A 22,127-nucleotide genomic window follows, 5' to 3' on the forward strand; every position below is an offset into this window, starting at 1 on the left:
ATTTGACGGGGTGCAGGATGCAGGAAAAGATACCCAATAATATTTTAGTGGTGTTTATCACGTAAGTAACCCAAAATACCAAATCCAACATAAATAAATTAAGTTAATTTTTTTTTTTTTTTGCAATTGCACTAAAAAAAAAGTTAATTTTACCAAGGGTTTTTTAAGGAGAAGTTACAATAACCTCAAGTTTAAAACACATACATAATTGGGTTTTTTGGAACCCCGGTTAAGTATTCACAGTTTTTATATATGGAAAAGCTTATATTTTAAGGTATAACTAGTTTTAGTTCAACAGAGTATCACACTTACATAGTGCTTTACAAAACATTTATCAGACACAGTTTCATTGTGACAAGGTGCAAATTCATTCCAGGAAAAACTTTCTTTTAGAGGCAAAACGTTCCAAGCAACTCCATTTCAAAGGCAAAACGTTCACAGGGCGCAGTTTCATTTCAGAGGTAAAACGTTCAAGGAGCGCGGGTTTCAGTTCAAAGAAAATCGCGATGACACGAACTTTCCACTGTATATCATCTCCGACTCTTTTAATTTCTTCTTCTTTCAATCGATATTCTCTTTACTTGTGCCGTAATTGGTTTTCAAAATTGATTTTCACTTTCCGCATTTTACACGACCTAGATTATTTTTTGGACTAACTCGTAGTGTGTTGTTTGTTTTTGTGAACAAATTACAGTTTCGTTTCAGATTGCGGTGCGATTTCTTTCTAACAACTACAGTGCATTTCGGGGTTTCTGTTCTTCGAGTCTCTCCGGTTCGTCTCTCTTTTTGTCTCTTGTTTACTTGTATATCTTGACACTTTATCCGCTGGATTTGTTCTTCTATTTTTAGATTTTTGCATTGTGAGTAGCTTAGGCTTCTGAATTCCGCTATTAATCTTATTGATTGTAAGCAAACCCGCCTAGAATATTTTCCGCTATGTGAACACTGCTCCTTGACAACAACACAAGAAACAATAGAACATTTTTTTCTACGAATCAGTTAATTGTCTGGGAATAAAATTTAGACAGGATTAATGCAGTCAAAATTGTTGCATACTTCAAATGCCCCCTGTCTGTGTTGTATTTAATGCAGCCAAAATTGTTGTATGCTTCAAATGTCCCCTGTCTGTGTTGTATTCTGAACTCCAATGGTAATATTCTTTCTAATTAATCTTTTACTTTTGATGCTTTGAACTCCGCTGGATTCATGAATTCGTTTAGGCAACAAACTGGGTTGCAGATAAGAAGTGAGAGGTTTGAAGTATATAAGGTTGGTTTACCTATAGAAGAAATGTTAAGAATACTTGGTATGAATAGGATCTTGATCAGGTCTCCAAGGAGAAGCAACATTAGTTGGGGCAACTCTTGGCATGGGCACATTATCAGAAGTGAATCTTTTCTTCTGCTTTTCTCGAGCTTTGTGGTTCTAGAACCAATAGAAGACATTTAGCCTTCAATCTTACTGTAATTCCTCAGCCTAGTAGAAACCCTCTAAATTTTCTCTGCACTTGGGATCTAATTCCATTATTGTAGTGAAGTTCCTTCAATATTCTTATTTGGTTGGTTGTGGGAGTCTATTGTGTACTACTTTGCCTACTAAGAAAGCCCTCTTTTCCACTGCCACCATCCTCGTTTGGTTGGCTCCCTTGTGGTTGTTGAGGTTCCATGATGGACCGGAAACAAAGAGAAGCGAAAAAAAAGGAATGTGGGTTGTTGGATAGAGAGAATCAGAGGGTAGGTGAGGTAAGGGAGAGAGTGCATGAATTGGAGGGAATGAAGTGACGTGATGATGGGTTATAAACTTATATGAAATAAAGTATTTTCACACATACTCACACACAGTAATAGTTTCATGCATTTGAATTAAACATGTACCTAAATGCATGAAATTCAGTAATAATTCTTGAAGTCATTACTTTTGAAGTCTCAAAAGTAGATGCTACTTTTTTAGGACGTAAAAGTACACATAAACATGGAACAACAACATAACTTATATGAGAAACTTAGTAAGCTGGTAGTGGTGGCAATTCAAAGTGCAAAGTTGGAGTCATCCATCAGTGATGGGTTGAGAGAGCGATGGTAATGGGTTCGGTGATGGGAGACTCGTACTTCCAAAGCTTGAACTCTCCCTTCACAAAATCGTAGTAACCCCCCAAGAGTCCTATATTGTTCCTTATTTCTCTTTGAACATATGGATATGTCCTCAGGTTCACTAATGAGTTATTCATTGTGACTCCTGTATTAGAACTTACCAAAATGGTCACCACTCTCATTATTTAATGTTAAAAGCATGATAGTTGAATCAAAATTGAAGTACACAGAACCTTTTCATAGAATTTGTATTGTTCCTGGAAATCATAGCCTTCATATTCTTTCAAAACGTCCACTTTACCTGGCAAACCAATTTTCACCCAATCATTTATGAAGTCACTGCACATTTCAATTGAACAATATTAAAAAGGGTTAAAGCAAGGCTAATTGGTGATTTGTTCCATCCTACACATTATATATACTTTTAGTTTAACTCATCCATAAAAAAGAAGGAATTAAAATATTGAAGGTTGCTATATATTCTTATATATAGAAAATGAATTCTTACAAGGGGATAAAATCATCCTCTGGATGACTCATAAGCCTTTGGGTTCCAACGTAGCGACTGTGGCCAATGACCAAAATGTTTGGTACCACAATCCAACTTTGTTGCACCCAAGAGTGGCTATCAGCATCAACTAGATAAATATAGTGGTGTGTGTATGTGAGGTTCCAGGAGTTTCCAATGGGAAGATAAATATAGGAAAACGTTTTGTTAACACCCTCTCTCAAGTTACACACTCTTGATGCTGCAAATGTGGAAACGGCGGGTGATGTGGCAAGCACATTGTTGTAAATGTCATGATGGTGATGTGGCTTTGGGAGAGAGAAAGGGGAGAACGTAGGATTTGAAAACGGTGTGAGAAGTTGAACTTTCTCAACGCGGAGGAAGAAGGCGGTGTTGGAATTGGGAGGTTGGTGGTGACACTGGTCGGTGGTGACGTTTAGCGCCTTGCCGAGATCGTCGTTGTTGCGCTCGACGTGACGGCGCACCGAGAACAACTTCAGCGCTAATAGTAAGGATCGCGTGCGGTTGCTGTCGTGGACGATGGCGCTGAACTGGTTGGCGTCGAAACTGATCCACACAACTCTCAGATCGATGTCGGAAACGTCGGTGTAAAGCCCTTCGCCACAAGGACTAGTTACCCAACCATAGGTTCCTCCACAACGCAAAACTGGTTACCCGTGTGTCTGTAAGTGGTTACTTATGTGACGTTTATGGCCACCCACTCTTCATGAATAGTGTGGTGGGCTTCTTAGGATACAATTCAATCTTACAAAAAAACTAGATATCTTAGACCCACTGTAAAGTATAACCTGTCCCTAACTCTTATTTAAAGGCCTAGACTTAGCCTGTGGTACTTGAAGACCAGTGTGGCATATAAAGAAACATTGACGCATCACAAAGCCAAACCAAATGAGTACCTCTTTGTAAAAAACTGCACCAGCATTGCAGATCTAGAAAACATTGATTTCAATTAGCCTTAGGTGCTGGAATAAATTCCGTAGCAGATACATGCTGCATTGGATCTGCACACCTATTCTACTACATCACTTTCTTCTACATAAGCGCCCTGCCTACAATGTGATCTTCAACCACATCACGTTCATTAGATATATTTATTTTCATAATATATAAAAGTGAGTGAAAATAAGTTCATTTTCTAATATTTCTCTCAAATACATTCAACTATCATCTAGAGCATACAAACAACTTATATAAATTTGTGTAATCAGTATGCTTTTCTACATCTATGTTTTTAAGAGCAAAATAATCAAAGAGTTCTTTCAAAATGTTCAAGTCTGCTTATTAATCTTCAACAATATTATACTTTTAAGTAGAGTGTTTTTCAACATATTAGTTTTTAACTTTTTTTATAATTTATAAAATAGTACGTAACTTAATTAATATAATGATTAATTATTATTTTAACATTTTCTTGTTTAATAAGATAAAACTTTATAATTATTTATATTCTTAAATTATATTAGAAATATAAATTTGTCATTAATGTCTTCATTTATCACTTGTTGGATAAAAACATGTCATATAATTATGACGAGGTCTTACAATAAAAGGTGTGTATTTTCTGTGAAAGTGATTTTATAAATAGGGTTGGTATATCAATAATAACTTTTACTAATTGATAATATTTTTGTGAAAGTGGTTCTTTAAATAGGGTCTTCATTATGTTTGGTTGTGTCACTGGATTGATTTCTTTTATACAGAAATTGGAGCGATTAAATGCATCAAATTTTGTTAAATATTTCTTTTTATCTTTTCTTAATGTTCCTTAATTATTAAGAAAAGATAAAAACAAATGATTGGATGACCAATTTTATACTTTCAACAGTTTTGTGTTAATAAAGAATTAAGATCATTGAATATATTTTTATTGAAATAGTTAATTGTAACATTTTGTTTAACTATGATATTATTTCCTTGAAATGATGTATCAATCGTTGTTTGAACAGACTTCATTTCAATGGATAAATCTTGGATAGACATGCCAAGAAATACACTAGAATATATGGAAGGCTTAAATAAATTTTTGGACTTTGCATTTGCTAATAATGGTGTGAGGGGAAGATAATATGCCCATGTCAGAAGTGCAACTTTAACAAATAGGAGTGTTGTGAAGTAGTGTATGAACTCTTGATTGTTAAACCTTTTTCATGTGGATATAAAGTTTGGCTTCTACATGGGGAGAGAACAGGAGTAAATGCGATAGATGAAACATATGTAATGCCGCAAGAAGATAATGAAAAAATTGTTGTTAATAATCTGATGTGTGATATGGTTAATGATGCATTTGGGCATCATCAATATAACAATGACATGGTGAATGATAGGGAAATGAATGCACAGTCAAGCCATACTGTGAATGATGATATTGAAGATTTTTTTGAGTTAATGCAAGATGGTCAACTTTCTTTCTTGATCAAGTTGTACCACATCAAATGTCTATGGAAAATAAGTGACAAGGCAATGTCCATGATACTAGAGTTGTTAGCATATGCCTTTGAACATGCAAAGATTCTGCATTCATTCTATGAGGCGAAGAAAACCATTAAGAAGCTTGGTCTTCATTACACCAAAATTGATGCTTGTCCGAATGATTGCATGTTGTACTTATGAGAAGACGCAAATAAGGATTTTTGTAAGAAATGTAAAACATCTAGATGGAAGGCAAAAAAATGAGTACAATTGCTTGTGCTACATGTAACAAACGAAAAAAAGATTCCTGCAAACGTTTTAAGGTATTTCTCTTTGAAGTCACGCTTACAGAGGATGTTTATGTCTTTTAAAATAGTCGAGCATATGCGATGGCATGCATCGGGAAGTACAGATGAAGGCATCCAAGAGATTCTAAAGCATGGAAGTCATTTGACTTTAAACATCCTCAATTTTCCTCAGACCCTCGAAATGTGCGACTTGGTTTGGCTACTAATGGGTTTAATCCATATGGAAATTTAAGCACTAGTCACAGTATTTGGCCAGTTGTACTCATATCGTACAACCTTCTTCCTTGGATGTGTATGAAACAAAGTTCATTCATTATCTCTATGATCATTCCTGGAAAGCGAGCTCCAGGAAATGATATTGATGTATATTTAGAGCCATTAATAGAAGAGTTGAAAGAGTTATGGAACACTGGCGTGAAAACTTTTGATTCATGGGGAAATGAAGTGTTTGATATGCATTCAGCCATATTGTGGACTATTAGTGATTTTCCAGGTCTTGGAACCCTATCTGGACGGAACACATATACTGGGTTGGCATGTCCTAGATGTAATTTTGACACCATTCCTAGGAAGCTTCTTAAAGGTGGTAAATTTTGTTTCATGAGTCATCTTCGTTGGTTAGATGGAAGGCATAGATTTAGACTAGCTCGCATGAGATTTGATGGAACTATAGAAGACAAAAGTCCACCTTTGACAATCTCAGGATATGATGTCTTACAACAAGTTCAGAATCTTAATGTTGAATTTGGGAAAGAACAAATACTTGAAGAGCGGGAAAAAAGACAACGAGGAGTTAATCATGCAAAGTTAGACACTCAACAATGGTGAAAAAAGAGTATATTTTTTTAACTTTCTTATTGGGTAGACAACTTATTGCCCCACAATTTGGATGTTATGCACATTGAAAAAAATGTATGTGATAATGTGGTGTTTACATTGTTGAATGATAGTTCAAATAAATGTAAAGACAATTTAAAGGCCCGAAAGGATTTACAACTTTAGCTTTAGGGTATTAGACTTGATCTTTGGCCTGATGAAAATGGTAGATATCTCCCTACTATATATACACTGACAAATGTAAATAAAGATATCTTTCTCAAAACTTTGAAGAACATAACTGTTCCAGATGGTTACTCTAGTAACATTAGCATATGCATTGATGTCAAACAACGTAAGCTTGGAGGATTGAAAAGTCACGACTCACATTTTGATGGAGCAACTTCTACCTTTGGGTCACATGGAGATGTTATTTCCTCCTTCTTTTTTTACAGTCATGGTTCATTTAATTGTGCATCTAGTAGAAGATGCCAAGCTTGGAGGACCCATCCAATATCGATGGATGTATCCCATTGAGAGGTATCAAGGAAAATTAAAGTCTTATGTTCGTAATAAAGCACAAGCAGAAGGGTCAATAGCTAAAGGATACATGGCTGAAGAGGCTTTAACTTTTTGTTCGAGATATTTAGATGGAATTGAGACTGTATTTAATCGATTGCATCGTGTTAATGATGAGCTTGCTATTGTGCCTTCTAATGAAAATACATTGTTCCCGCCAATCGGAAAACTAGTTGGGGGTTTTACTTATTTCACTCTATCTACAAAGGAAAAGTTGTAAGCACATCGTCATGTGTTAACTAACTGCACCATAGTTTAGCCATTTTTGCAATAAGTTTATGAACCATAGTGTTTTTTTTTATAATTGATTTTCTCTTCAGTATTAACTTATATATTTTATATGTTTAACATAGGGAATTTAGAGATACTCTACGAAGACAACTAAGAAGTTGCACATGATCATCCTCTATGAAAGACAAGAGGGTTCATAGAGAATTTGTAGAGTGGTTTTCACGTCGTGTATGTATATTTACACCAATAGTTTTTATTCATATATATATATATATATATTACATTTCATGTGATATTTTTTTTTGTTAGATAAGGAATGAATCAATTGGTATCCAATCAGATGATTTAAAATTCTTAGTTATGGGTCCGATTGATTGTGCAAAACGGTATAGTGCCTACAATGTTAATGGGTTCAAATTTTGTATATTGGAGCGTGACCTTTGGCTTAAAACACAAAATAGTGGAGTGTTTGGTACATTTGGGACAATGAGTTATGCAAGTAGTAGTGATAATCAAATGCGGTTTGGAGGTGTACCATTTTATGGTTGATTGATAGACATAATTGAGATAAACTACCATGGTTGATTCTCAGTTGTTTTATTTAAATGTATGTGGACCAATACAACTACTTCTAGAGGGATTATGAGTGATGAGTATGGATTTACATTACTAAATTTTTCACGCTTGATTCACACTGGTGATAAGGATGATGATGAGCCATACATCCAAGCATCAGAAGCTCAAATGGTGTATTATGTAGAAGATGAATTTGATAAAAATTGGTGCATACCCGGGGCATACCCGTACATTTAAAGCCTAGAGACTTGTACAACATGGTTAAAGATGATGTTAACAATTTTCCTGAATCTGAGCCATTTGAACAACAAAACGTAAATTGAGTTAATTTTTAATATTTTTACGATTTTGGGTGAAAAATAATTTAAAAAACAATTAAAATTACAAATTTTAGCAAAAAAATTGAAACATGTTTTTCAATTAATCCAACTTAATTGAATTGGATTAAATTAATAAAATAAATACAAAAACCCAACACAACTTAGTTGAATCCAAAAAAAAATTAATTGAATTGAATGATAATATATCCAAACTCAATCCAATTTAACCGATCTACCTCCCTAATAAAATTGAGTTAGTGTTAAACTTAACATAGGTAACACTAGGAGTAATGATGTGAGTCTATCACGTTAACTGGAAAATAATTGCCAAAATTGAAGCAAAACCAGTCTACTACTTCTCTTCAACAATGGACAATGAGAATGTAGAGAATCTGTTGTTAGTAATTCATTTTGTATACAATGTTTTTCTATCTTATTTCTCAATATTTGCTCATTTTTGTCTCATAAATTGAGACTTTGTCAATTCAACCAAGTAACTCAATCGACTATAGATGCTTAGTTTAATATTTTTTATCTTTGATGTTGTTGTGACTGGTATTTTGAAAGCACATAATAAGGAAATAAATAAACAATAAAATACAACCAGAACAAGCATGGGATATATATTTCATCGTACAAATTGCAGTTTGAAAATTGAAATATTCACAAAAATCTACGAAAACAAACATAAATACATTTCAATAACAATATTACAACTATGCTCCTGCTTTACTTCTTCTTCTACACCCTTTTCTTAATATCCTTTTTCCCTTCTCTTATTCACACCAGTGAACAAATAGAATGCTTCTCCCTTTGCACTAGGCACTATTTTACTAACTTGTGTGCTGCCAAATTATTCCTTGGCCGTGTGAGAACTGCTTCTATGCCCTGATGATGCCATCAGCACACCAACAGCCACAATAAACATAAACAGCATGCTCCCTAGCAGTATATATGTTCTTCTTGATGATCTTCTGTACTCCCCAAACAAAACAACACCCCAAAAAGTGCTTACAAGTGGAAGTGCCTGTTTGATCAACACACATTGTTCAAATGATGAAATGATTCAATAATTTATTAATTTGGTGGGTTTTGGCTGGTTTTTACTTCCATTTTCAGTTGTTAAACTTGTATTTATAATAAACAAAGTGCTACCTAGTTTTAAGGTCATTTGATGTTTGATTAATTTTATCATTTCCTCTGCAAATTCATAAACCAGGAAACAAAGTAAAGTCATATTTTGTACTCTTTTAGTTGTTTTACTTTTTGAAAGATTTTTATTTTATATATGGATTTTAAAATTGAAGACAACATTAATTATATCCTCACTTATTATATAATTTTTAACTAACTTATACATATATATATATATGATATAAAAATAAGAAAAAGGTAGTATAGGAAACTTCATAGTTATTATACTTGGACAAAAAACTATTACTGTATTTTTTTATTTCTTAAAAGATAGATAAAATATAAATAAAGGGAGTAAAATGTCTGAATAAATGAGAAGTAATGTGTGCCATATGTTATCATTTGTTTTTTCTTTTCATACTTGTAATATGTTAAAGGAGTTCATGCCATGAGTACTTTTTTAAGAGTTTAATGCTGATGTACTGCAAGTACAAAGATTTTATCATACACAACAATATATGATTCAATGGCAATGTAAACGACTTTTACAATGTCACTGCATTTCAATTAAATTCATTTTTTTTTTCAAAGAAGTAACAAGACTAACCTGAACAGCATCTGCTGCTGCATATCCAGCAGCTTGACCACTCATAAATTGGAGACCATTCCCAACCCCACAAAGGAGACCAGCCAACAAGGCCCAGATTCTGCCATCAGAGTCTGCCAAATAAGCCTTCAATGATGACTTGGGTAGGTTTAGGACAGGGCGGTAGAGGAAGGTGATGTTTAGAACTATGGCAATAACAAAACAAGAGATTGAAAAATAGAAGAAGGCAGTGTAAACTGTCAAATGGGGAATCCCTTTTTCCAAAGTATGCCACTGATCATTTGTTGCCAAGTTGAATGCTGGTGAAAACATGGAGAAGCAAAGTCCAGCAGAGAAAGTTAGAGCCAATCCAATCAAAGTGCTCTTCCCAGAAACCTGAAGTAGAATTTAAGTGAGATATTAGGCCAAGTATTTGGTTTCTGACAAGTGTATGTGCCATACAAGGTTGATTAGTAGAGTGCATGACTAAGTCATTCTCCCATACGACATTAAACATATTAAAAAGTATAGTTACATGCCTTAATTGCTCTTCTTTCCTCAAGCTCTAGAAGGAAAACTGCAGTTCCTGCTTCAACATTGTCTGCAGAACTACTTCCGCTTTCTAGATCTTTTGATTTAACTGCAATAATATATGTTGAAAAGATAGAATAAGTAGATATGTTTTCAAACATAACAATTTCTTTCACATATTGAACCATATGTGAGCTTCTTACCTAAATCTCTTTCCTTTGAAGAGCTGCTGGCAAAAAAAAAAGGTTGCAGATAGAATTAGCAACGCAAATAAATTTAGATGGAAAAAGAAGCCAGCATCAAAATACACATCATTGACATAATGTGAGTTAGGGTCTAATTGCATAGTATGAGACTAGAGTCCATAAGGGGCCCAAAACAAGGAAGAACACACCCCCTCCCTAGAAAAAATAGGATTACAAAAAGCATACTGGATTAAAAGCAAGTTGACAAAATAATAATAGAGAATCAGTAAGGAGCATTAACCGTAAACTTAACTACTGTTCATCTCTCAGTATAAACCATATTATCAGAAGCAAACAACACATACATGGCTGCTTCTTTATAATCACTTGAGTAATTGTTGAGCTTTGCTTTATTATCAGAAGCATTGGATGAATGAACGGCAGAACCTAGAAAAACAGCAATCAAAAAGCAACCAACTCCTGGGAAAAGGATCTCAGCTTTGTTGATTTTGTCATCCAAAAAGTAATTCAAGGTTGTGCCTGTTACAATTGGAACAAAGATAGTGCTATAATTCAGTAATGGAACAAGCTGAAAATCATCACAGAAGACAGAAATTATTAGTAGATAGCCTATGCACACATCATTGAGTGTATTTTTTCTTGAACATTTAATTGTATTTGTAAACTTATTGGCATAATGTTATTTGTATAACCAAACCCCATTTGGTGCTGTTATAGTTATTGAATTATCATGGAGTGGTTGTGTGATTGAATTACCTATAACAACAGTTATGCTTGCTGTGATCACTTCAGTAACCGATAGCCCCACAAAAGCAAATGCATATTGTGAGGATAGATTCCCAAGGCTAAGGACCACACCACCCCCCATTGCAAAAAGAACTGAGGGCCAATTATTCTGCAAAAACACAGTTGCAGATATTTTAGCTGTAGATTATTATAATTAGAGATGGTAGATCTTACTAGAGTTTAAATTTAAATGAAGAAATTATTAGATGATTCTTAACCAATGTTTAGGTGGGAAATCTTTAAATTTTACAACTGACAAGAAAAATTCATTACATTTGATTATATAATATTAGCAGAAATCATGATAGTTCATTGTCACCTAATAACTTTTCGTTCAATTGATTGGAATATTAAGCAAAATACTCCAACCATCCCTAGATTTTTGTGATCGTTCCTCATGTTCCCTGTTGTTAAAAGCCTGCATGTACATGCTCTGTTCACTTTTGAAAAGGATTAGTGTATTTATCCAAATTAGAAAGAAGGATTGTGGAAAACCTGGTACAAGCAGTGAAGGAAGGAGTTTGTTATAATTGATCAGCATTTTCTGGTTAGAATTGAAAAACAAATTAGTAGTGGACTAGTATTGTTTAATTGTAAAACCAAATGTATGATTAAATTTTTTGTAAAAATCAAAATTTCACATTAAAAAAACTATAGAAAATTCCATTAAATTTTATCTCGTACGAATAAACTTCAGTTCTGATTAGTGATTGGTAATACTTGGCAATAGCTTGTATTAAAGATTTTTCTTATTTTGAAATGAACAAAGAGGACTAAAATTATCATTTTCAAAGTATAGTTGTATAGGTCCAAGACCAAAACGCAATCTACCCTTTATTCTAAGATGATATCAACAGCAAAAATATAATGTAAATAGCCTCCATACCTGAGCAAGTTGAGCTAAGAAATTTGGCTCATCAGGTTTGCCCTTGCCTATCTCACCAAATGTAAAGGCAATGAGTAAAGCAGCAAAGAAATTGGTGATTGAGTAATCAAGGTAGGTATGCTGAGGAAGACGACCACGCCTCTCTAACATGGTCAAAAGGGCAGGCCATGTTCCCAAGAAAAAAAGAGCCAAGAACATGCATGCTATGGCACCTCCTTTGCTCTCCACCAAATACATTTTCAATCCAGTAGTGCACAAACTGCTCTCAGATAATGAGGGAACCAAGGAGCAAATGCCAGAGAACTCCTGAAAGCAGCATGAATTAGTCACACTTCGGAAAAGTACAAGATGGTGAGCAATTACAAGCATGCCACAGGCAATAAGTTCATCCACACAAAAGGAGTTAGAAATTCATGCAAGATGATAAAGGAGGAGGTGAATCTCTTGAAACTGTAAGAAAATTACCGTTAAAAGAAAAGGAAATCAAAAACTTCGTATAAACGGCTTAAGAGTTACTTTTGAAAATGAAAAACTCAAATTGAGTAGGAATGAAAAAGAAAAGCATTAACTAAACAGTTCACACAAACACAACCATCAGGTGTTAGATCGGCAGGGCTTAAATCTAGCAGAAGTGACAAGTTCCAACAATTTGGTGAATAAGGTTTTGAATCCTTAAAATGAGGGTCTGCATTTATTGTTGATAGATGACAGTATTTTAAAATAGGATTGTTTAAAAAAAAACTGAAAATAGAGACTGATAATCATGATAAGTCATTGAAACCTTAACAAGTCAGCTGATCCTCTCCACTGATATGAAGAAAGGGGGTAACTAGCCAAAAGCCAAGTATATAAATGAGTAAAATTTCAGTTTTTAGTTAACCATGAAGCACCCAAATGGAATAAGAGAAGTAAAAGAAGAAGAATCTGCACAAAGTCAAGCATGGAGATACACATTGAATGGCTTAGAACTGGGAAAGCATCCAGCTACCTTGGAATCCATGGATCAGAGAGAAGAGCTAGTCAGAAAAAGAGAAGTCAAAACATAATAGCCTCTGTGGTAGCTAATCATCCATTAAATAAAAGGTCAAACAGTGAATACAAATTCATCCACTTGCTTCTAGCCACACAAAAAAAATAAAAAAATAGTGGGCCGCATGATAGAGAAATGTTTGAAACTTTTGAAGCACTGAACAGGCCAACTTTCCGGGAAAATGATTTCATAATCTCAAAAAACTATTGATGGATGAGAAGATTCCACCTTTGCTGATCTGCATTTTTGGAAGTATTTGAACCAAGAGTTGTACGGACACTGAAAACAAGAAAGAAAGAAAGAAAGAAAGAAGAGAGATGTGTGATTGTGTGAATGGTAATGGTTCTTTGTCACATACCATTGAAAAAATATCTACTACAATGATGAGAACTTTTAATTGTGAGAACACTTAATTGACACAAAGAACTGGACTCTTGGTAGAGGATGATTCCAACTCATTGGTCCTAATGTCAATTATGGCACATTTTAATATCAATTAATGATTCCTTATTGTTTTTCTTTGATTGGATGAAGATACACCATTGTTTTTCTTAGTAACGGGTCAGCTTATGGTGGGAAATTCGAGAGAGACTTTCTCGGAATCGGATCTATTTGATTCCATTTTCGAATCTGAATTTTGAAACATCTTATAAATAATCAGTGTTAATTAAGATTCTTTTCATACTTCTTACGTATCAATGTTAACTGAGATTCTTTTAATACATATGCATGAATGAATGTTAATTAAGAATTTTTTTATGCTAATAAGAAGGAAGTTATCAACATTGATACATGAATTAAATTTTTTAATTGTTGATTAACTAAAAAGTATCTTAAATATTATTCTTAAAGAAATATGTTTCTATAAAAAAAAATTGGTATAAATATAAAACAATACACCCTCCTTTTGTCCTAACATATAAAATGTAAGGATTTAGAAAAATAGTCTTAGAGTAGAAGTGTTACAATTAAAATGACATCTGAATATTTTATTATTAAATTTGAAAGAACATATAAATAAAAATTCAGTTATTCATGTTTCATTTTAAAAAGAACCACCATCTCTCTAGAAAGTTCTTTTTCTTTTCCTCTCCCTTCTCTCTAATATTTTGACTTTCTCGCTCATCAGTTTGACGGTCGGAGTCCACCATCAGACTCCTGGCAGTGAATACTACAAGACTGCCCGATCAGAATCTCTAATAGAGTAAGTTCATTTTTGCTCTTCTCTTTGAGTCAAATTTTGAACTTGTTAGGTTTTTTTTGTCTTTGCTTTGCATGTGACTCTTTTAGCTTCAGGGTGGATTAATCTCTGTTAGCTTAGGGTCCCAGTGATATAGTTATATTTTTTATTAGGATTCTGTGGTGCAGGTTAAGTTACCTTTAAGTTCTTGGTGGATTGGAGTGCTTAGTGAATATCTGCTAAATTTCAGGTAAGGGGAGCTAGCCTTAATTTCCAAAAGAACACTAGGCTAGAAGATATGGATGTTGGGGTTCACCAGTCTCAAAACTTTATTTCAGGATTGTTTGTTTTAAGTATATTAGAAGTTGATTGAGATTTGAATGTGAAATTTGATATATGGCAGATGTTATAAAATTATAATGTTGTAGAGTATTAGTTGTTTGATGTTGATTTAGAGTAATTATTCAGCTATAACAGGACTTTGTTATTTTAGGTGCACTCTGGTGTCATTTAGATCACACTAAAATATTTTCGTTCAATCCAAAAATCCTGGGTGCACTCTAGTGTCATTTAGCTCACACTAAAATATTTTCGTTCAATACAAAAGTCTTGGGTGCACTCTGGTGTCATTTAGCTCACACTAAAATATTTTCGTTCAATCCAAAAGTCATGGGTTCACTCTGGTGTCATTTAGCTCACACTAAAATATTTTCGTTCTATCCAAAAGTCCTGGTTGCACTCTGGTGTAAATTTTTTAGCTTACACTAAATTTTTTAGCTTAAGCCAATTAATATATATATATATATATAATTTTATTAGTATTATTTTAGCATAGTTTATTTTGGATTATTATTGTTAAATGACTTTTTGGATATATTTGGATTGTTTTAGAAAGTTTAAAATATCTCTTATGATTGAATGGTGTATTGATGTGTTAAATGAAGTGTGCAATGATGTGAAAGTAAAATCAATACATAGTATTTTCAGGAAAGAAAATACCGTGTTAAGATTGTTAGGATGTGCATTGACTAGGGATTCGTCTAGAAGGAGATATTCTGACCCTACTGAGATAACGGAATCATATAGATGAAGTTATTCAGGTGGTGAGAGTCGAAGGAGATTCATATGAATGGGTGAGTTGTTTGAAAGATAACTAACTTGACCTGTTATATGAGTTAACCCTGTCATACTAGGAGAGAGATGATATTGAGATTAATTATGCGTATAGCTGTGTGGATTTCATAGTGATATAGTATGACAGGTGCAAATCTCTGAGTCTAAGTTAACGCACGAGTCTTCCGGAAGTAGAGTCAAGTGTCTATGTGATATGAGTCAGTGGAAGTCTGACATGTGAAAGATGAATATTGAATTTTAATAGACACTTGATGATTTGAAAATTTGTATGAAACTTGATGATTTATGTTTATAAATTTCAAATCGAAATTATATAGAATTTTGTTTTATATAGTTAGCTTACCCTGGTATTTGTTTGTGTTGTTTCTTTATCTGTGATGATCGTGTATTTACACGGGAGCAGATGATGTTACATGTGATAGAGCTTCTTAGTGAGAAGCTGGATGATGAAAATATTTTAATTCCTTTTGAATATTTGTTTGAAATTGATGCAAATATTTAAAGTGTTATGAAGAGAGATATGTTTTGAAACATTTTAAGAAAGAGTTGTGGACATATTTGTATTATGTTTATATATTCATTTTAATATTTTATACAAATTATAATTTTTAGATGTGGGAAAATATAGGGATGTTACATAAAACTCTCTTATTTAATTCACATATTTTTATAAAATTGGTTAATTTATTTAAAGTCCTATGAAGAGAGATATGTTTTGAAACATTTTAAGAAAGAGTTGTGAACATATTTGTGGACCTTAAATTGGTTAATTTATTTAAAGTCTTATGAAGAGAAATGTGTTTTGAAACATTTTAAGAAAGAGTTTTGGACATATTTATATTATGTTTATATATTCATTTTAATATTTTATACAGATTATAGTTTTTAGATGTGAGAAAATATAGGGATGTTACATAAAACTCTCTTATTTATTTCACATCTTTTTTATAAAATTGGTTAATTTATTTTTTACATTAGATTTTTTAATATTGTGTATTGTTGTTTTAAAATTATTCTTAATACTTTTAAATAAACTATCTCCCACTTTTTTCAAGTAACTAATTAATGTGTGAAAAAAAATAAGTATATATTTTGAGTATTAATCTTTCCAACTCTAATAAGAAAGAGAAAGAAAACATATTTAATTAAATGTTAATATTTACTATTTTTTAAAATAATTAATGCAATACACAACTAAAAAATATATTATGAAAAGAGATAAATTCTTAAATATAAAATTGGTAAAATGTAACACCTCATACTATCTTCCGTATATATATATGTTCGGTATATATATACACTAAAGTTTCATTATTTGGAGTTGTATAAGTTTAGTTATAATATACTTACCAAAGGGTTTACACAACTAAGATTTTACAAAAAAATTATGTGCATCTAGATATTCATCTAGTACTTATACAACAAAATTTTCTAAGTTGGTCCAAAAGTATCTCTTGGACCTCAAACATCGTTAGTTCACATATCAAGTATAGCTACAACAACAAAAAAATACATAAAAAATACAATAAAGCTAAGTTATCAAGAATTCATGATGAATATACACATATATTCAAGACATGACTCAAATAAAATCAATTTGTGTCAATTCAAATCCTTCTTATTCATTTCAAAACTCTATTAGTCCAAAAACCTCAACTCCAATTAATATAGAATAGCAAATATAAGTCTTTCATAAGACTTGAATTAAATATATCTCACTAGAGAGGAAAATCTAATTCATTCTAAGCACTTTTGATTTGCACTCTAACTATTTTTTCCAAGCCTATAAGAAAACATATTTCGAAGAGAAGAAATAAATAGTGAGCCATAACCTGCAAGTGTTGAAACTCTGCTATAAATTTGTTGTATCCAAAAGCTTTGTAAGAACACAATGTGTGTTCATTCCCACATAGTGTCAAATTTCAGTAATATTTTATATTAAAATATAGACACTTATGAGTATTAATTGCTAAAATAAGTATAAAATAACTCCTAATTTATGAATTTATACATTTCTACATATTTTGTGATTTTTATTTGAATAATAACGATTTACATATTTTGTGATGATAAGTTACTTTTATAAATATGTGAGGAATTGATATTTAGCAAGCATCTTAATAATTTTATATTCGAGTAATCGGTATAAATGATTTTTATACGGGCATCAATATCAATCAAAGGACACAATATTGTCATGGTAATCAAAATACAAAAGAGTGAGAAAGATGAAATTCAATCCCTATTTTTTCAATTGAAACAACAAACTCTTTTACTTGTTTTTTTATTAATCATTGCCATCATAGCAACTTTCAACAAACTTTTATTATTCTGTTTTATATTTAGTAAATATTTTACTTGATTATTCAACTGTTTCTTGTGGATTCAATATTCGTCCTTAGGGACACATTATTACTTCTGACAACGCGATGCACTTGCTGTAAAAGAGTCATCATAGAGCTTAAATCTTGTTCACGTTGAAAGACGTTACCTTTTATTTAGTGAGCAAAAACAATGATTTGTAGATTACTCAACCGTTGTAACTATTTTGAGCTAAGAGTGAGTTGTAAAAATTAGTGGTCAACCAGAGGGCCTTGAGTAAAAAGTACTTAGTGGTCAGCCAAGAGTCACTTAAATAAAGTATACTTGATTGGGGCCAAGAGTGGCTACGAGCCCAAACAATACTCAATAGTATCGATGAGTGACTTTATCAAATAATACTCATTTATACTTCGTAGCGATGGTCTGCCTAGTGACACTTGACCAGTGGGTCAAGAACTAGATGTAGTTTGTTTCAACAAATGAAGCAGAATAAAAATATTGTGTAAACAATCTCCTTCATCTTTATGTATATTGCATGTTATTTGCATAACTATCTTCAAGGGGTGAACTATAAAAACATAAATTGTGAAAATAAAAGTCTTTCATTTTGTTACAATCTAAATCTATCGTTTGGCTATGAAACATCAGATGATACTTACGAAAAACAAAACAAAATTAAAATACAAGTTAATCGTCCCTTCTTGTGTTTTTTTCATGTTTTTCACACTTACACATAGAATTCTCTCTTCACTTGTGCCTTTTCCTCATATATATTGCTAGATAGATCAAATCCTTCTTTGGTAAGGCCATAATAGTTGAAGATGGATGAAGCTTCTTCTATACATAGTCTTAGTGTGTGTTTGATGTAGAAAATAGCTAGATTGCTTTAAAGATTGTAATGTATTTTAGTTGATCTTGTATTTAGGCTAGTGTGAGTTTAAGGTTGCCTTTTGCTACATGACCTATCCTAAGATGCCTAATCAAGGTGGTAAGATCAAGCACATGAAGTGATTAAATGTTTTTCAAAAAGCTTTTCAGAGTTTTCTCAAGAATCAGGATACTGCACAAAAATAAATCTGTTTGTTTGAAAAACAATAGGTTTATTTTTGTTCTGCTGAAAGGATTTTCGAAATTCTGTTAGGGCACCAAAAGTACAGCTCAATTAGTTATTTCGGTTAAGCTGAGCTGGTAGTTTTCCTAAAAATTATTCTGTTAGTTTTAAATTCAATATGTTGTTTTCATAACAACTTTTAAACTATTTTTTGAAAAGTTGTTAGAAATTATAATGAAAAGCTTTTCTCACATCAAAGGTTGTTGAGCAATCACGGTTTTAAACATAGATAAAGTGTTTTCCAGAGTGAGAAAAAGGATGAAATGCGTTTTTGAAAGGTTTTCTCAAAGAGATCTTCAAGTGTGCTTGTTCTAGGAGAACCTTGATCTTGGTGAAGGTGCTGGTGCGGTTCTACAACAATTGAACTACTGGTTTTGAGTTCTTGCATCTTCTTTCAGGTGTTATCATTCCTTTAATTCTTATTTGTAAAGGTGGTTATGTTAGCCACTCCTTGATAGGGTTTATTGGAGTGCAAAGGTGTGCTGAAATAGAGTATATTCAGCTTTGATTGTATGGTTCTTGTAGGGTTCAAGAACTGTTGTGTGTTGTAATTGATTGCAACTGGTTTTAGTGAATTCCACCTTGGAGTAAGGTGAAACTGGATGTAGCTCATTATGAGTGAACCAATATAAAGTGTGCTTGCATTGTTCTTCTCATCCCTGCACTCGTTTCTAATTTTTTTGGTTAATCTGTCAAGAACGAAATCTGTTCATTTGAAATTAAACCTGTTAATTCTGGGCTTAAGAAAAACTATTCTTCTTGATCTGGAAAAGTTATTTAGTCATAAACAAAGAATTTTGAATATGTGTTTTTAATTGGCTTAAGGACGAACAACTTTCTTCAATAATTCTTTGATAAAGATTCATTCTCTTTGAAGTTTTGTGTTGAATGAACTTGATTGATCTTTAGGTATAACTGTGTTCTTCAAGTTGTTTAAAAAATTAACCAATCTAGTTCTGTCAACTTTCTCTGTTTGATCTCAATCCTAATCTGAATAAGTTCTAATTGTGTTAAAGTGTTTTGAAGAATCAATCTATTCCTTTTAAAATCAATTTGTTCCTTTTCTCTTGATATACTGTAAACCAGTTTGTATTTGCGAAAACTTTATAACTTCAATTCACCCCTCCTCTCTTGAACTTAGGCACTAATAGACCCAACAATTGGTATCAAGAGCTAAGACTTGTATTTTACTCAAGTTTTTGCATTATGTCTGAGTTTAAAATGCCTTTTGCTGAAGGTGCTTCTATTAATAGACCTCCTATATTTGGTGGTGTGAATTATTCATTCTGGAAAATTAGAATGAAAATCTTCATGGAATCTATTGACATGGGTATTTGGGATGCAGTGGCAAATAGACCTTTTATACCTATGCAGGTTGTCAAAGAAGAAACAGTGAAGAAGCCTTGGTCAGAATGGAGAAAAACTGAAAGGAAGAAGGCTCAATATGACTCCCTAGCCAAGAACATCATCACCTCTGCATTGAATATGGATGAATTCTTTAGAGTGTCCCAATGCAACTCAGCTAAGGAGATGTGAGAAGTACTAGAAGTAACCCATGAGGGCACAGATGATGTGAAACGAGCAAGAAAGCATTCACTCATTCAAGAATATGAACTTTTCAGGATGCAATCAGAAGAGAGCATTGCAGATGTGCAGAAACAGTTTACACATATTGTAAATCATCTCACTGGTCTTGGTAAGGTCTTTGACAAGGAAGAACTCAATAGAAAGGTGCTGGCAGCCTAAGGTAACAACAATCTCTGAATCCAGAGATTTATCCAAGATGTCCACTGTTGCGTTGTTTGGAAAATTGATGGAGCATGTGCTAGAACTCAAAAGATTGAAAGAACAAGAAACTGTGGAGAAAAGAGCCAAAGGAATTACTTTGAAGACTACCATGGAACATCATACAAGCGAGGAAGAGGAGAATCCTGAACATGATGAGACCTTGAGTCTACTCACCAGAAAATTCAACAGATTTCTTAAAAGGAAAAACCGGAACAAAACTCAACAAATAAAAAGGTACTCAAAATCCAATGACTCAAACTATTCTAGTTATACTTGCTTTGGTTGTGGTAAACCAGGTCACATAAAGATTGATTCTCCAAACAATCAAAACAAAGAAAAACCAGCAAGCAAGAAGAGTGAAAGAGGCAAAGGAAAAAGAGCATATATCTCTTGGGAAGAAAATGAAGTATCCTCAACAAGTGACTCCTCAACTGGAAGTGAAGAAGCAAATTTGTGCTTCATGGTGAATGATGAAGGATCAATATCTGATTCGGTGAGTGACTTTTCCACTGATTTCGAAAGTTATGATCAACTGTACACATGATGAAGCAAACAGATTGGCTTTCATATGTAACAAACTGAACAAAGTAAATTGGTTACTTGAACCTAAGGTTAAGTCACTTGAGGAAGAATTACATAAAGCTAAAACTGATTTGGTTAGTCTTGAATTGACATATTTGCATGCATCTATAAAAACCTGTAAAATTGTAAGAAGCTGGAAAAACAAGTTGAATATTTGCTTAAAACCTTATCAAATTTCACCAAAGGTAGAGAAAAAGGGGCTCATCATGGTATATAACATAGACTCATTTGTTCTCACACTCATGAGCAAAATGGTGTTGTTGAGCATAAACATAGGCACATAGTTGACATGGGATTAACTCTCTTGGCCACTGCTTCATTGCGTAGGCGTTTCTTGCCTGAAGCTTTTCTTACCTCAACTCATATTATCAATGTGTTTCTCACTCCTGTTTTGCATAATTCTAATCCTTATACTGTGTTGTTTAACAAGCTATTTTCAAAGTTTTTGGATGTGCTTGTTTTCCTTTATTACGACCTTATAACATAAATAAATTTGATTTTCGTTCACAACAGTGCTTGTTTCTTGGGTATAGTGTCAACAACAAATGTTATATATGTCTAACTCCTTCTGGTAAGACAATTGTTTCCAGACATGTGCACTTTAATGAAATTGAGTTTCCATATCATGAACAATTAAATTCTTTTCCTATTTCATCTATTTCAATGTCTTCACCTTTGACTACAACTCCTACTCTTACTGTTATTCACTCTAATACTAATACTACTATGCTTGTTCATAGTTCTTATGCTATTCTCCCTATAGATAACAACACTGATATGCTTAACAATACTGGCTCTATTGGCTCTAAGATTCACCCTGTCACTTCCCATCCCATGGTCACTTGTGCCTAGGTAGGTACTTTCAAACCTAAGACATATACTGCTATGGTTTCTATACCAACTGCTCCTACGTCTGTCAAGGAAGTCATTACATCACCTATGTGGTTTCAAGCGATGAATGACGAATATCACGCTCTCCTCTCCAACAAAACT

General features: G+C 33.0%; 2 protein-coding genes and 1 long non-coding RNA gene across 8 annotated transcripts; 2 read left to right on the forward strand and 1 right to left on the reverse strand.

The window, feature by feature from the left end:
- Positions 1–297: 297 nt before the first annotated feature.
- LOC137818339 (uncharacterized) lies at positions 298–11,067 on the forward strand. The gene is made up of 3 exons (XR_011082060.1): positions 298–525; positions 695–772; positions 10,715–11,067. It is a non-coding gene; the product is annotated as an uncharacterized lncRNA (long non-coding RNA).
- Positions 8,457–13,477, reverse strand: LOC137818338 (probable ureide permease A3). 6 transcript variants are annotated; one of them, XM_068621695.1, is made up of 8 exons: positions 13,246–13,477; positions 11,988–12,293; positions 11,072–11,210; positions 10,660–10,834; positions 10,313–10,335; positions 10,118–10,218; positions 9,600–9,974; positions 8,457–8,885 (listed from the first exon to the last, which is right to left on the reverse strand). In XM_068621695.1, exons 2-8 carry the CDS (start codon positions 12,222–12,224, stop codon positions 8,712–8,714), a joined length of 1,224 nt encoding a protein of 407 aa, XP_068477796.1. In that variant the 5' UTR covers positions 12,225–12,293; positions 13,246–13,477; the 3' UTR covers positions 8,457–8,711. The 6 variants fall into 6 exon arrangements, with proteins under 6 accessions (XP_068477796.1, XP_068477794.1, XP_068477792.1 ...); XM_068621693.1 differs by having other exon boundaries at positions 10,313–10,338; positions 13,246–13,402; XM_068621691.1 differs by lacking the exon at positions 13,246–13,477 and adding an exon at positions 12,976–13,205.
- A 6,493-nt stretch (positions 13,478–19,970) lies between these two features.
- LOC137817892 (uncharacterized) lies at positions 19,971–20,510 on the forward strand. Its single transcript, XM_068621118.1, has 2 exons — positions 19,971–20,296; positions 20,387–20,510. The coding sequence occupies exons 1-2, from the start codon at positions 19,971–19,973 to the stop codon at positions 20,508–20,510; spliced, it is 450 nt and encodes a 149-aa protein (XP_068477219.1).
- The last annotated feature ends 1,617 nt before the right edge of the window (positions 20,511–22,127 follow it).

This window comes from Phaseolus vulgaris, chromosome 10, assembly GCF_000499845.2.
Source record: "Phaseolus vulgaris cultivar G19833 chromosome 10, P. vulgaris v2.0, whole genome shotgun sequence".
NCBI lineage: Eukaryota > Viridiplantae > Streptophyta > Magnoliopsida > Fabales > Fabaceae > Phaseolus > Phaseolus vulgaris.